At 37.0% G+C, this 17,432-nt stretch overlaps 1 protein-coding gene across 6 annotated transcripts in view; it reads left to right on the forward strand.

Annotated features, from left to right (window-relative positions):
• Positions 1 to 17,432, forward strand: part of LOC131033192 (imidazole glycerol phosphate synthase hisHF, chloroplastic) — a 188,573-nt gene that overhangs the window by 87,691 nt on the left and 83,450 nt on the right. For all 6 annotated transcript variants that reach the window (XM_057964339.2, XM_057964347.2, XM_057964357.2 and 3 more), the window contains 6 exons: positions 578 to 636; positions 729 to 785; positions 1,008 to 1,106; positions 1,185 to 1,247; positions 1,444 to 1,506; positions 1,671 to 1,753. In XM_057964339.2, the coding sequence (XP_057820322.2) occupies positions 578 to 636; positions 729 to 785; positions 1,008 to 1,106; positions 1,185 to 1,247; positions 1,444 to 1,506; positions 1,671 to 1,753 (424 nt within the window). The remainder of the gene's footprint in view (positions 1 to 577; positions 637 to 728; positions 786 to 1,007; positions 1,107 to 1,184; positions 1,248 to 1,443; positions 1,507 to 1,670; positions 1,754 to 17,432) is intronic.

A 17,432-nucleotide genomic window follows, 5' to 3' on the forward strand; every position in this document is an offset into this window, starting at 1 on the left:
TCCAGACTCTCAAAGATTGGCGACTAAAACCCCTAAAAAGCAGAAATTGGGGGGCCCCCATTTGCAATGGGGCGATGTGTGAAAAGGTCATAATAGTAAGGAGTACCATGGGCTAGGATATGAGTTACCAGGTAACTATGGGCTATTTTAACGAGGGTGGAAAAATATATAATGATCTAGTTAATTCTTATAGTTTAAATGGGCCCCCTTAAGATATACTTAATATTATGATGTAATCAATTTTTGTGGCTTATGTGGACTTCTTTCTTCGACTAGGTTCTGTTTGTTGTTACATCGGTATCATTACATGGTTGTGGTTGCCTTTCTATGGTCTGATGAATATGGTCTATTGTATATGTCTGCCTCATCTATTTTTCAGACTTTGTTTTTTGCCTCAATGTAGGTGCACTCAAGAAATGTTTCTGGTTTATTTCCCCGTTCACTAATTTTAAAGCTTCATATAGTTTTACTTTTCTCTTATTAATCAATTGTCCAATAGGAAGCTGCCTGCTAATTGTCTTTGTTACTCATTATTTCACAGTTTATTGATTGCTTTGTTTGGCATGGTTAATTGCAGATGTAGGACTTGACATCTTAAAGGGTTTTTTGACTGGAAATAGGTCTGATTCAGTGAAGGTAGGTTTATAAAATTCATTAAACATCTATTTATCTACTGCTACTTAAATTGGAGATTGCTTCTAATATGGAATTTGTGTTGCAAAATGTAGAGTTCTGATCTTGCAGAAAATCAACCTTTGAAGCATGCTTCTACTCTTGCTAAGCGGGTAATTGAATTCTAGGTGTTCTAGGGAGATTTTTGCTTGGATTTTATTTGGAACTTGTCCATGCTCATAAATTATCTATTTGATAGCTTGTCTTTGTTTAATCATGACCAATCTTTCATAAACATTCAACACTTCAATTTCTCTACTAGTCTTTCTTGGGGCCTCACAACTTGTGTTTCATTGGTTCTGCATGTAACAAATAGAAATTTTTGTTTGCTATAGGTGATTGCATGTCTTGATGTGAGGGCAAACAACAAAGGAGATCTTGTTGTCACCAAAGGAGACCAGTATGATGTGAGAGAACACAGTGAAGAACGTGAGGTGGGTATCATATTCATCATGCTTCATTTTGTGTAGTGTAATTTTCGGACAACATTTAAGTGGTTTCACTCTTTGAAGGTACGGAATCTTGGGAAACCAGTTGAGCTTGCAGGACAATATTACAAAGATGGAGCGGATGAGGTATATCTCTTTTTCATCCTAACATACTTCCTTGGATGGTGCAATTGTATGTCTTTTTGTTTTTGAAAACACAAAATAATAATGAATCAGTGATTCAAATTTCTCAGATAGTTTTGCACTTACTAATTTAATGAGAAGTTTTTCTATTATGAGCTTAAATGATAAATTTGTTGCATACTGGAAATTGTTATTGCAGGTGACCTTTTTAAATATAACAGGTTTCCGTGACTTTCCATTGGGAGATTTGCCGATGCTTGAGGTAATATATTTTAGCTGCAATATACCGTCCTATGTTAGATCTTCAGTGTTATATGTTGACATCTAGACTCTAAATTAGTGAAAAGTCTGAACTCGCAGGCAAATCCAATAATTTTTTTATAGCTATGAGGAGTATGCTAGTTTACAGTCCACTCTACATTACAGGTATTGCGCAGGACATCTGAGAATGTGTTTGTTCCACTTACTATTGGAGGAGGAATCCGTGACTTTACAGATAAAGATGGAAGGTGAGGTTATAAATTTTTTTTTCTGTGCACATTGCAGTTTAAAGAGTTTGATAATTTGATTTATTCTACAGTAGATTTTCCCCTACATGCCACCGAGAGTGTTTTGTGGGTTGGACTAGTGGATACTGTTAGAGATGCAAGTACATCTAAGATAAGCGATACTTTTCTATTTGATCTAATTTTAATGTTATGATATTTATTGGAAATAAATGCAAAAATCAGAAAAATAATAGACCACTTCGAGGGAGTGACCTCCAATAATCAGATTATAATATATGAATTCAATATCCAAAGTTATGATGATATGGGAGAGAGTTCTCTTCCTTATTTATAGGGATAAATATATAGGGATGGATTCTTTTATCCTAATTAAGAAGGGTCAAGGATGTAATTAAAATTAATGTTAAGGTTACGCATACCACAAGTGCTTATCCTTATTTTACTTAGGAATATGTAATGTATGCTTAAGACTATATGATATTAGGATCATGACAAGGGTCAAGGATGTAATTAAAATTAATGTTAAGGTTACGCATACCACAAGTGCTTATCCTTATTTTACTTAGGAATATGTAATGTATGCTTAAGACTATATGATATTAGGATCATGACATACCCACCCCCCTTAAGAATATATTATATTAGGATCATGACATACCCACCCCCTTTAGAAAAGCATTGCCTTTAAATGCTTTGCAACTCTATAATTTCTCTTATGAATTCTTCATCATTCCATGTCGCATCTTCAATTGAAAAATTCTTCCACTTGATTAGAAATGTTGAGATGGCTCCATTTTATGATTGTTTCACTCGTTTCTCAATGATTGCCTTGGATTTTAAAATAAACATACCACCTTCATCTATCTTAGGCAATTCTAAATGACTTTGAATATTGCATTTATGAGGATCTTTACAAGTGATCTTGTTGAGCTCCTTGTAATATGGGCACATTCACCATAGCTCATCCTCCTTGTTAAGCATAATCATTTGGAATAATAGGCACTGCTGTTGGGATGAACAATGCTTATTGGTATTAATTCTATGTATTGCAGGAGCATTTGAGGCTGTAGGGCAATCCTGCATTGTAATGTCACTTAATAAAATGACCTTAAAATATCCTAGTTATGGTGTTTCAGATCTTAGTGTAGGGGTTAAGAGAAAGTACCTCAACCTCCTCCGTAGTCAAATCTGCAAAATAGAGTCATAAAATGCTTCAAATTACTCTAGGGAATGATTATATAAGCAGTTATAACATAAAGGGAGATTCGTGTAGTAATATCAGAAACAGAAACATAAATTATGATAGTGGAGAATATAATCATGCAGGGTGTCTTGTTCAACAGTTCCCCCTACTCAATATTATCATGTAGGGTGTCTTATCGCAGTTCCCCCTACCCAATATTATCATGTAGGGTACCTTATAGCAGTTCCCCTTACCCAATATCATCATGTATTGTGCCTTATAGCAGTTCCCCCTACCTGATATCATCATGTAGGGTGCCCTTGTACAGCAGTTCCCCCTACCATGACTGAGAACATTCAGAACATATGAAGGTTCCAATATTATTCAGACATTCTACATATAACAAATAAACTGCAGAAAAATCATTAGTCAGATACAATATATAATCAATTTTAACAGCAGTGCTTTGTAATCGTTAGTATGCAGGGATATATGTATATTGACACAGCATTTACCATGTTATGCACAGTAGACTCATACCAAACTGCAATATTCAGTCGAACTGCTGAGTGTTTGTGAAATACCAAGTCTGATGTGATGCCTCCTTGGAGTGATAAGATTGTTGTATAAGTATCTTCTCCTTCACTGGTGAAGAGTCATATCTGCTTGTTCATAAAGTTATAACCCTCCTCTCAAAAGACATCTCTGTATCTTGTGTATCCCACCCTTTCATAACCGCTGGGCCCTTGGTGAAATCACACTTAATTGGTGATTGGTTAATATATCAATTTGGGCACACTAATCGATGGATAAATCAGTTAGATATTAGTTAACATATTAATAGGATATTAATATCTTTATGCAAGATCGCTGCCCTTGTTGTCATCTCACGGGGGTCTCATGGAGAACATCCCTAAGTAAATCTGTTCCTCATAATAGGCATCAATCGTTTAATTCATTTCTTTCTGCTGTTGGTCCGAATAGGGGTTTCTTAGAGAAAATTGTGACATCTTGTGTCCAAGACAGTTTTCTCCTAAGGGTGTTTGTATAGATATCTTGCAGTCTATATTAATAATAATACTAAATTCTGCATAAGAACAGTATCAGGCTTCATATATTAAGCATACATATTAAGCACATCCCCATGCATACCACCAAGGACAACGATGTTACTGCCTGTAACTTAATAATAGTTTTGATCCGATCTGATCAATGGTGATGTCCTCATTGCTTTTTTATTCCTTTCCTTTATATCTCTCAATTTGATGGGAGAGGTCACACCTCTTCACCATATATGCCCTTTGGGAAGAGACACACCCTTTCACCATTAGCACCCTTTGAAAGAGTGCAACTCTTCATTATTTCTGTCCTTTGAAAGGTACACAACCTTTCACAATCACTTATTTAAATTAGATCTGCACTTTCATTTTCAAATTCCCCTTCCTTCGAATGAGTCCTCTTCTCCCTTTTATACCTCATATTTAGGAGAGTCGCAACTTATCATTTCATGCCTTTTGACCATTCATTAATTTAATTAAACTTTAAATATATTTAGTTATATTCTTTTATATTTTAATTTAAATTCTATTTTTACTCTTTTGTATTTTAATATTATTATTATTATTTATTATTAAATTCTTCTCCGGAGTGGGGACATTACATACATCATCCAAAAATATTGTTATTCTAATTTTCTGTTAAGGTTAGGTGAACAAAATGAATGCAAGCATCTATAGGTCTGCAAATACCTTGAAAAGTTTCCAAGGCAACATAGGGGTTTGAAATTATTTAATATTTGTGGCCTACGTCTAAAGGAAAATGTAATTTCCATAGGTGGGCACATATTTCTATTATTTACAATGTTCCTTTAAGTTTCTTGATGGGGGATGTAGGGATGTGGGGATGCGGGGACCAAGTGAAGAGAAAATAGTGAATGGGGTGGGTGGTGGTTGAATGAGTATCACAATGATTTTTATAAACCTAAACCTAAGTTGCCGGTACGGGTATGGGTACGTGGGTACGATACGCCGGTACGGCAAATTTTTTTTTTGGGGGGGGATTTGGGTTCGTTTTGGGTACGTCCGTACAAAAAAAAAGTAAAAATCATAAATATATACATATATGCAGCCTAAAAAGTAGAAACAAAAATTAAATTTAGAATCCCAAATATCATCCATATGCTAAACAAAACTTGGAACTATCATATATGATATAAATATAACAAATTTACTGTAACTCTAATCTAATTTCCGTTTGTCAAAATTTGAATCAGTTATGATAGATATATCGAATTCATTGTTCATTGTTTCAACAATAAAATAACACAATTAATAATCAGCATCATATGGGTCACTAGGAAGATCAAGATCAACATCATCATTGACATCAGATGATGTAGGTAGAGTAGTGGAACCACATGCAACGTCATTGCCACTTGCACTACCAGCAAATTGGCTATTGGAATCCCCAAAAAGTAAAGATCGTGTGGCAGCTGAAAAATCCAAATCAGTTTGCTCTGGATCTACATCCCAAAACTTTGTGCTCCCATCCTTGTACACTTTTTGTTTATGAGTAAGAAGGTGCAAGTTTGAATGCACATAAACTAGCTCTTCCGCCTTATTTGCTGCCAGTCGGTTGCGTTTCACTGAGTGGATAAAGGAGTATGTGCTCCAATTTCGCTCAAATGAAGAGGAACTGGCACCCTATTGAATAATTGACACAAAGTTAGAGGGTGACGATAGTAAAAAAATATGAATTTAGAGAGCAATAAAAATTAAGAGACTCACTTGCGATAAAAGTTTGATTGCAAGAGTTTGAAGGTTTGGTGATGTATGGCCATTAAGGTACCACCAAGCATGAGCATCCTTCTTATACTTGTCACGGAGAGCAGAAACACGTTGACCATTGGAGGCTACAAAATCAGCAAACTCAGTTGACATTAAATCCTCCATTTCAGAATCGATGAAGAGTCTAGCAAGTGCTGTCCTACACCCTTCACTAACTTCTCAATCTCTATATGGTGGTACCCTTGATGGCTTAGTAAGCATTTCATCACTATAAAATTTGGGAGTCAATGCAAATGCAAGAAGATGTAGTGGGGTGGTCATTTTGTTCCACCGCTCAACACAAATAGAATTAACCTCTTTGAAGAAAGTTTCTTTGGGATCTTGCTCTTTTGCATTGATGATGACTTTCATTTCCTCAATCATCGAGTCAATGCCATCATATACCTCTCCCAAACATGGTTATTCTGTGTCAGTATAATGGATCATACTCATGATGGGCTCAGTGAAACTCAAAAGATATTTCACTCGATCCCACCAAGTGTCATCTAGGATCATGTGTTTTACATTTCTTGCCCTTTCAGTATTGGATTGCCTCCATAGGGACCAACTTTGACTAATTACCATGCTAGCAAGTGGCTCCCGCACCTTCACAAGTCGCCTCAAGACGATTGTGTTGGATGCAAATTGAGTCTCAGCAACCTATTAAAAAATTAAAAATAAAAATTAGATACAAAGAAGACATGATCAAATTTAAAAAATAAATTAAAGATTACTAAAGTGAAATGTAGATTTTAGAAATTAAAGTGTTTGAATTACCTTTAGCAACTCCAACTGTGAAAATGATCTGAAAATGGCCTGTGACATGCTATGGTTTGTGATGAACATTTGGATCTCTTCAGCCTCATCATAAATCTGTTTGATCCAATTTATTTTCTTGCCCATCTTTTGTAGCATGAGGTTGAAAGAGTGGACAACACAAGGTGTCCAATATATGTGTTCAAATTGTGTCTCAATCCACATACCTGCAACTCTACAATATTTTGCATTGTCCGTTATTACTTGGACAACATTTTGAGGTCCCACATCTTGAATGCATTGTATAAGAATGTTAGCAATAAATTGTGCATCCTTCACCTGTCCCTCACAATCCACAACTTTCAGAAACATTGCCCCTTTAGGGCACACTTCAATTACATTAATTAATGGTCAATTTTTGGTATCCTTCCATCCATCAGAAATGATGAACACCCCTGTTTGTTTCCATGAATTTCTAATGGGAGCCAATGCATTTTCTAAGCTTTTTACCTCCTTTGCTAGTAAGGTGCTACGCACCTTCTCATAACATGGCCCTGTGTACCCTTGTGGTGCCTCATTTACCTTTCTCAACATATCCTGCCTATATGGTTATCGTACCACATTAAATGACAAACCGTTTGCATATAGACATCTTCCAACGGATTGATCTGCAATCTCTCTAGCATCATTTTTAAATGCTCTCTCTAATGGTCCCCTGCTTCTCTTCACAATAACAGGTTCTTCATCAATTATGCTCAAGAATGGGTGGCTCTGTACCACGATATTAGGAAAATTACTATGAGATGGAGAAGGAGGGGGCCTCTTTGATCTACTTCCTCTTCCTTTCAACAAAGGAAGGTTCGAGGCATTACCAACTCTTGCATCTGCTTCCTCTTGCTCTCTAATATATCCTGCGATTTGTTGAGGTGGCAACCCATTTCCATCCTTTCCTTGACATGGTTTGATTCCTTGTTGGGTAATGGCACAAAAATGGGCTTTGACACGGTTGTAGGAGCTAGTTTTTTTCACACTACAAAAGTTGCATATCCAATTAAATGTTCCACCACCTTTTACTTGGTCTATTATTTTGACATATTTCCATAAAGGTGAATTTGGGTTGGTTTTGAAAGTCCGTTGAGGAATAGAGCTAGAAGACGTTGCCATAATGCTATATGCAACAAGTTAAACAATAATTATTAAAATTTAAATATTTAAGTATTTAAGTTATTTAACAATTTACATATTTCTAAATTACACAATAATTATAAATTAAAATATTCATATTTTAAATAATAATAATACAAATTAAAATTAAATATCAATATGATATTTAATTTTAATTTGTATTATTATTATAATTTATTTTAAATTATAAATATGAATATTTCAGCTATTTTCAATTTTGTAATTTAAAAATTTGTAAAAATATTATTATCATATATTAATATGGTTATACATTTACTTAAAAAGTTAAACTGTAAACATTATGAATAATTTTATTTTCACATTAAATGAAATTTAAATATTTCAGATTTTTTTTTTTGGTAGGTAATAGGCCAAAGCCGTAGTATTTTGAATAATAATAATAATAATTATTATTATTATTATGTTTGACTAGATTGACCCTAGACCTTCCCCATTTTTATGGAAGGCCAAGAGTCACAACTTAGAATTCGTTTTAGATGTCCCTATTGGGAATTGAACTTGGGTCTCCACAGTGAGAACCCAGTGTTTTAACCAATTAATCTCAACCCGTTGGACAATATTTCACATTTATTATTAATATAAATTAAAATAATAAAATTTAAATCATTCAAAATTATAAATATTTCACATTCATTATTTCTATAAATTAAAATTTAAAACATCCAAAATTATATTTCCTTTCATCGATTAAACTGATAAAATAGAGTCTAAAATAATAAATAAACATTATAAACTGATAAAAAATTAAAAATTTATAAAAAAACTATAGAAATTTAAATTTTTTTGAAAGAAATTAAAAATTTAAAACTACATACCTCAAAGCTTGCCGAAGACACCTAAGTGGAGCTACGTCACGTCGCTTGAGCCGAAGACAGCTTGAGTGGAGCCCGCGTCGCTTGAGTCGAAGACGGCATGAGCGGCTCGTCACCTGCATCGCGTGAGCGGCGCGTCGTGTCACTTGCGTCGCCGAAGACAAAGTTGCCAAAGACGAGCCGTGTTTTGGTTGAGAAATACGAAGACAAATCAGAAAATACGAAGACAAAGGAAGGCAAATAAGAAAATACGTTCGCTTTAAGTTTTAGGGTTTTATGACCTTTTCCTTCTGTGAAAGTAAAAAAAAAAATCTTGAAATTCATGCGCGATGCTGATCCGTTGAAAAAATGTCAGAAATACGCCACGTCGACATCACATTCGTTTGGATACGAGTGTAAAAATGCGGATACGATTCCAGGACAAAATAGAGGAACCTTGTTCGATTCCACAGGGATTCCAAGTCGAATCCATATCCGGATATGGAGGAAAACCTAGCTGTACCGGTAACCTAGACCTAAACATTACCAAGCACAATTACCCTCGAAAATGCTACAGAAGATACACATGGTTATACTTATAGGGGGGGGGGGGAGGGGTGTGCATTGAAAATACCTGGCATTTACATCCTTCCAGGCAACAATGACTCTACAAAATGCTACAGAAAATATGCTTTCGCAGCAGCTGGTTGACCAATAGGAGTGCCTAATTTTGATTTATTTATTGCCTGGACTATAACCAAGGACTAAACATTTCAAATATTGCTTTTAAACTTTTATAATAAACTTCAAACCCTTTTTATATATGTGATTCAAACATTAATAATTTAATACTGATTATTCACGGCCACCAAAAATAAATAATAGAAATATTAATTTCCTACAATGCATGCTCCAAAGTCCTTAAAGGAAATATTTCTGATACCCAAACTTAAGTGAATATTTGCTTCAAACAATAATCTGCCTTCGCATTTGTTCACGGCCGATAAGAAATATTACATCAAACAGTTTCCACAAGCAAACACACAATCCGATATTGCAATGAATAATAAACTCCAGACTTAAATATGAATTTGTGCTAACTCTAATTATCACAGGAATATTAATTTTCTAATACCATGAGCGATAATAATCTTCCACCATAATACAAACTGCCCATGTACATTTAAATATTGAAAATAAGTATTTAATTTCTTTCAATAAATAACTCTATAATACCTGTAATCTTGACTTCTGGTCACTGTGAAACTCCATTAACATTCCCGCTCAAGAATTTCCCTGATTCTTCCAAGGCCATCTAGGTCACATCTTCCACTGACGAAAATGGCTTTCCCAGGATCCAATCCCAAGAATAATAATTTGAGAAAACTCTCAAATCAAAACTGAAGAGAAACATGAAACCAATCATATATCATCAATTCCCAAAGGCACTATAAATAACATTGATTTTAGTTCATGCGGTTATGATTATTAGTTAAGTGATTTTAATTATTTTTCTATAGTCAATTAATTATTTAATATCATTTTTTAATATTAAATAATTAACTTAATTCCCCTCCTTTGAATTATTTTAATTTTGAGGAATTATATAATTTTTCTATCAAAATTGGGACAATACAAATCCCCCCTGCCCAAGCTTGCTTGTCTCAAGCAATCCCACATCGGGATATCATATCATTCTTGGAGGCCAGTATGAACTCTTGTTGGACACACAACGTCGCAAAATATATATAATTGCCATCCATTTATCTCCCCTAGAGATCAGACAAATAATCATCTGTATCAACTGGCCAAACTCATCACATTTTCGCTTGTCCTTATGCCTACTTTGATTGCCACCTCGACGACTTCAAAGTGTGCACAAAATGCTTCCATCCTCTTTGCAGACACTACCTTCTGAGGATCCTTGTTCCATGCGCTCAATGCTATATTCCTCCCTTCATTAGTGAACTCCAGCTCTCTTGTTCGGAATTCCTGATTTTTATTACTAAGAGAGTGCAACCATGGAATTCCCAATATCATATTTGTCTCATCAAGCTCGATCACATAGAAATCATCGATGAGTGTGAAACCGTCCAATTGGATGCTCAACTGCGGAATCATTTGAGTGCAATGTGTTTTGAGTCTGTTTGCTATCTCGTTTTTGAATCTTGGAATGTCCTCAACTTGTGTTCTTCGTATCACTACCAGATCTTCATTGATAGCATTATAAGTTGCTGCATTAACCACTAGACAAATCACCATTTGTCCCATCAGCATTCCTCTTACTTGGAAAGGTTTATGCATACAACCTGTTGTTAGGCAAGCAACTGTACCTTGTCCTTCCTCTTGCTCGCTTTTCGAACTAGTATCTGTCCCCTTGTCGTCTACATCAGAGGTGACTGCAGTGTAGTTTGCTTTGCCTTTCCTACAACACCTATGACTAGGTTCCCATGGTTCTTGGCATGTGAAACACAACTTCTTCTTTGTAGCTCACCTCTCGATTCAAAATCCAACTTTGGTAGTGTTGATTTAGGTAGATTGAGAGTTCTATGACTAGGTTCCCATGGTTCTTGGCACGTGAAACACAACTTCTTCTTTGTAGCTCACCTCTCGATTCAAAATCCAACTTTGGTAGAGTCGATTTAGGTAGATTGAAAGTTCTCATATCTGTTTTGTCATCTTGCTTCTCATTCGTAGGTGTGAATTCCCTAGATGGATTTTTGCCTTTTGAAGTAGACGATTCCATGGCTCTTGCCTGTTTAGTTGCATCCTATAAGGTAGTGTTGACGTGTATTTTGTACACAATCATACACAGAATAAAATACCCAAGGGTACCTTATCCTCTCTTGAATAAAATCTCTAACTGCTGAAGATATCGCAAGAAGGATCAGTTAGGGTGACTTCAATGTTCTTTTAAGTAGGGTCTCTACGTGTGGATAAGCACCAGTGGTCGTTGTGATTGCTGTGTCATCAAGGGGCCTTACGTTTCCGAAGTAGAATTTCCTAAACTAAAGGAATTCTCAAAAAAATCAAAAGAGTAGGGCTTGCAAGAGATCTAGTCTAATCTAACCCTAAGAATGACTCAATGTGGACGAGACTTGGCAAGATTCTACCAACTTCAATATTGCCATAAAATAACAACTCAATTGAAATTGATGCGATCTTCTATGGTAACAAATGATTTTTCAATTCATCAAGGATCATAGACACTGCCACAAAGGCACATATCCAAGATACAACAATGATTGAAGGTTTAAGTGATTCAAGTTTATCCAGTTGACCACGCAAGGCATTCCTACAATCAGCAAGAAGCTAGTGGTTTGGAGAGTGAATCTCATCGACGGTCAAGTCCAACACTTTATCCTTCAAACTAAAATACTACTTTGATTGAGAATGATTCAAGAAAGTGAACAACCATGAAGATAACCATAAGAATTGCAATAAAACACCATAACTTCAATATTCTATTGATCTCAAAGCCATCATGAACAACAATTGTTTGAAATTCCTTCCTCAAAGCTCAATCTTGCTACAAATCAAATTGCTAATTCTCTAATATCTCTCTAATTCTCTAATTTCTCCTTAATCTGTAGTTTTCTTGTTACAAAATGAAAAGAAATGAGGGTATATATAGCATCCTCAATTACAATGAACGGTCCAGATCAAAAAGAAGATCAATGGCCAAGATTATGACACCTAAACCCTAATTAGGGTTTATTACAAATAGCCCCCTTTTTACTGAACAATATTAAATGCATAGCCAAATATTAAATTTGGCACGAAAATCTAGGAGACATAGACCAATGACAATTAAGGTGCCACATCATCTATAACAACCTTTCTTCTAGAATCTTATTCCCTTTCCAATGCTCCTTTTTAGCATATGCAATGAATCTAGACACGATTCCTTCGATCTCAGCAATTGGAATCTCGGGAAGATTCTTCATTCGTTCCTCCAAGTGGATGACCTGATCGAAAGCCTTGAGAAGAGCAGCGTCCCATCCAGGTTCAAGTTCTTTGATCTTCTCAATCAGGAGCATGGTGGCAAACATCTGATCTCGTTGCTCATTTGTAATAACATTCTCATCTTTGCAAAAGATGACCTTGACTCTATCTTCTAATTCTTGCAAATCCACATCTGTCTCAACTGCAATCCTCCTGCCAAGAATAGCACATAATACTTCGAACACTTTGTCCTGGATCGGATGGATAATCTCTTCAACTTGATTGCATTTGTTACTGATGTCCTTAAAAAGAACTTCCTTCATCTGGAGTAAAGTTGACCATTGGAGTAAACTATGAGGTCCTCCATCCATTATCTTTTCTTGTGCTAGGACCTTCCTTGATGTTTGTCTGATTACTTGCAGGACAGGAATGATAACATCCTTAGTATGAGCAAAAGCAGCTACAGTTATCATTAGGTTGTGGATGACCTCAAGAACTTGAATAGCTCGGTGAATGGTCTGCATCATCCTTGTTGCAAATTCAATAGCAACTGTATGGGATTTGTCAATCCAAGAGCTCATAAGCTGAACCAAACTCCTGACTCTCTCTGCCTCGCCAACTGATTCAAGGGGAAGTGCCTGTGTAGGAGATACTGCTGGATCCTGACGTCTCAAAGGCTGATTGAGATGGCTAAAGTAGCCTCTCCAAGCACTGACCTCTCGCTCAAGCTTCCTATTCTTTTCCATTTCTTCTCTGAGCTTGTCCTTAAGTGCCTCAAATGAATCAGTGGCATCATCGAACGTCTGCTCGGCTGTGAGTGGACCAAGCTCAAATGTCTCTACATCATATTCCTCTACGAGGATCTCACCTTCATACTTGTCCACTGCTAGCGTAGCTATCTGTAATTTCCTGGATCCTGTCTCATCTCTGATCATCTTGGACATCTTAGTAGCCTTCCTCTTCTCTGTCATTTCTTGAGAATTTCCAACAAGGCTCTTTAAATCAATCACATTATCTTCGTCCTCGATCACAATCACCCTTGTTAGTCTGTCTTTTAACCAATCTGGAATGGCAGATCTTGTTTCTCTAACCTGTATCTCATTAGGCAATGTTTCTTCTTCTCTGAGAGGAGATGTTACTTCATTATCTTCCTTATCTTCATGTAGCTCATTAGCTTGGAGAGACCCACTTGGTGACCTTCGAGGTGCCTGTCCTTCTTTATCGTTCTGTACCATTGATTCCATAGACTCCTCTATCTCAAGTGTCCTCTTCTCAGGTCGAGAAGATGTGCCGGATGAACGATCTCGGTTGGCCTATTGCTTCTTCTTGGAAGATTCTCTTTTCTCAGGTCTCTCTTTCCTCTTCGAGCCTCTTGGATGGGGATTGCCCTCACTTACGCTTCGAAGGTTGCCTTCGCTTGCATTTCTGGGATTAGGATTACCCTCACTTACACTTGCTCCTCCTTCAACTGGTCTTTCTTCCAAAGTGAAAGTCATAGATATGCCTTGCTCTCTCAACTTCTGATGCTACACATCAACCCATCTGCGAGTACAAGACAAGACTGGAGCCATCAAAGCATCTAGATCCACAACCTCGGGTTCATTCCAATCTAGCCTCACTGATTTGCTTTCTCGATCATAAGATGATTGGAGATGTCTGCCACTGTCCTGAGCTTGGTCGGCCACTCTGTAAATTTTGCATTTTCTGATAAAGTCTAAAGGTAATCTAGAATGCATCTTTCTTTTCACTTCAAGGTCATCCAAGAGATTCATCACAAAGTCTTCTATCTGAAACTCATGCTTATATTTTCTTCCGACTGTCTCCTCTATATACCCATATGGATCAAAGCTCTCTCTCAAGGCAAAGAATGAAAATGAATATAAAGCTAACTCTTTCTCTGCATCATCCATGGCTAGGGCATTAGGACATACCTCAACTGAATTCCCTAATATGATAGGCACAGGAACTCCATTTCCATGTCTGTGTCTGAATGCTTTCACATAAGCTGCCAACTATCTTGTTACCTCAAGTAACACTATTCTGTCTGTCGGATATCTTGGCAACATGTAGGGAGGTGAAGGACATCCATGAACTCTAATATATGTAAACTTCTGGAATTGGATAAACCATGCACCGTACCTCTTCACAAGCTCTTGTGCGTCCTGAGATAGCCGATTGTGAATCCCGCCTTGCAATATCCTGGTGATGTTCATCGTGAATGTATCATTGACTAACTTGTAGTTACTTCCTGGCGGATGATGCAAGTGAACATAGGAATCACAAACTCTGACCTCGCCAGGTCCTCTTCCAATCACTCCTCTGTGAGGTAGTCCTGCATACTCAAAGCTCCTGATCAAGGCATATATGATGTATGAACTCATGTGGAAGGACTTGGTAGCCTTCAATCTCCTTAACTGTACGTCCAAGCACTGGCTAATCATTCTAGCCCAATGGATTGTTCCTTTTCCCTGAACTATCACTTGGATGAAGTAGAACATCCACTTCTCAAAATAGAAGGCTTGAGGAGCCCCTGTAACTCGGTTGAGTAATGTTATCAAATCTCTGTACTCCTCCTGGAAGTCGATCCTATGTGGTGTGTTCGGAATCTTGCTCAGGCGAGGACGACTCTTGAGTAACCAGTTCTTATTGATGATGCCTAGGCAAGTGTCTGGATCATCTTCATACATGGACCTGGCTCCTTCTAAGCTTTTATAAATCATATCTTTATGTTCTGGCAAGTGAAGAGCTTCACTGATAGCTTCCTCTGAAAGATAAGCAAAAGTGTCCCCTTCCTTGGACACTATCGATCTGGACTGTGGATCATAATGGCGAGCACACTCGATCATCAACTCATGGCACTGGATTGCTGGAGGGAAGTCGGCCGCCTTAATGATGCCACTTTCAATTATCCTCCTTGCGACAGGTGACGGCTTGCCAATGTAAGGGACCTCTCGAAACTTCTTCACACTGAAGTTTCCCAGGTTGGTATCTCCAATGTTGCTCCACTTAGACACGATCTTGGTCTCCAATTCTTTGTTCTTTTGATCTTCCTTCATGAGAGCTGGACGACTGGTGGATGCTCCCGCCTTTGGGGTCGCCATTGTAACACCTACACAACATTTCATAATAAGAAATAGATTTTGCAATGTATAAACATAAATTAGATTAAAGATTGAATTTAGGAAACTTCATGATAAGTCCTTGAGTTATCATTTCCTAAATACGATTGAGCTACTGGAAATTCAAAATTTCAAAATTCAAAATTTAGATAAAAGAAGACTTCGCCATACCTCACTTGAGAGCTAACTCTAAAAAGATGCAAAAATATGAAATTCGCCTAGGCAAAAACGAAATTTGAAGTCTTCAACGTGATCCTCCTTTAGCAAAGGCGCCTTTCTTGTCAATTCCACCACCCTTGGGGTCTCCAACGTGATGATAGAGAATTCGCTCCACTTGCAACAAAATTCGCACTCCTTTCTTGATGATATTTCGCACTTTCTCCTATTGCTCTCCAAAATCGCATGCAACAATGATTGAATGATGATTTGAAATGAGATATCATACCTCCCCTTTATAGGCGCTTACATCTTCAATCTCCCCTGGGCCGACTTTTGAAAATAGGCAAATAATAAATAAATTTTAAATAAAAAAAATGGAGGCCGACTTTGTAAAAAATATAAAAATAAAACCCAAGCGCACTCCTCTTTTTATTTAAATTAATAATTAATTAATTAAATGCCTTGTAATTAATAGCTTCGATTTTTAAAAGGCAAAATTAATTATTAAATGCCTTGTGCGCACCCATTAAATGCCAATTTTAATTAAAAATATCAAGGTTTATCGAAATTAAACATTTAATGTATTTCAAAATGATGTTAGCGCCAAAACATGGGAGATATAAGGGATACAAACCACATCGCTCTGGTCCTTGGGAGAGGGACAGGAGCGCCTTAGCTTTTTAATCTTGATTTTCACGTTCAAAGCCACTTCCTCTACGTTGAAACTGGCATTTTAAATAGGAATCTTGAGCTTGATTGATCCAATGTTTTGAAACGAATGCCTCCTAGACCATTTTCGCTCTTGTCCCTTGGTGAGGGACAGGAGCGAACTTTGTATTTTAGCTTAAAATTGTCAACTTTTAACATTAACTCCTCATTCATCACCTTTCTAATGACATTTTCAACCTTGTGTGGCCTAGGCTTGACGAAGCTTTTGAAGGAAATGACTAATTTTATGAATATCGCCCTGGTCCTTGACTGAAGGACAGGAGCGATTTTGCATCCTTGCTCAAGTTAATCACTTTTTGACGTTTGGTTCCTTGTCCATCATCCTTCCAAGGACATATTCGACCTTGTGTAACTTTGCCTTGGCGTGGTCTAGGAAGAAAAGGATTGATTTTATGAATATCGCCCTGGTCCTTGACTGAAGGACAGGAGCGAACTTTTGTTCATTGGGCTAATCCTTGTTCGTATCAACTTGCAATTGCCTTCAAAGTATAAAATGGTGTTCCTTGCTCCTTTTTGAACATTTGAAATGGAAGTGGCACCTCAAAATTAAGCATACTTAGACATTTCGCTCTGGTCCCTGGGAGAGGGACAGGAGCGAACTTGACCATTTCCATCACTTTTCGCGGTCCTTGCAACTTTATTTCTCTTCAAGGCGTTCCAAACATCATTGCCCCCTTATACCTTGGCCTGGAGTGGTTTAAACTTGGAGGGGAATATTAGATAGCCTTGATTTCGCCCTGGTCCCTGGTTGAGGGACAGGAGCAATTTTGCATTTATAGGCTCAATCATTCTTTGCCAACGTTTAAAACTATCTTCAATGGATCCGCTATGCTCCCCTTCACTCATCTTTGACATGGAATTTGCTTCAACTTGGTGAGAAATTTGTCTTAGGAAGAAATCGCTCTGGTCCCTTGGAGAGGGACAGGAGCGCCTAAGACAAAATAGGCTTCATTGGTGTCTTGCACT

The sequence above is a fragment of the Cryptomeria japonica genome, chromosome 3 (assembly GCF_030272615.1).
Source record: "Cryptomeria japonica chromosome 3, Sugi_1.0, whole genome shotgun sequence".
NCBI lineage: Eukaryota > Viridiplantae > Streptophyta > Pinopsida > Cupressales > Cupressaceae > Cryptomeria > Cryptomeria japonica.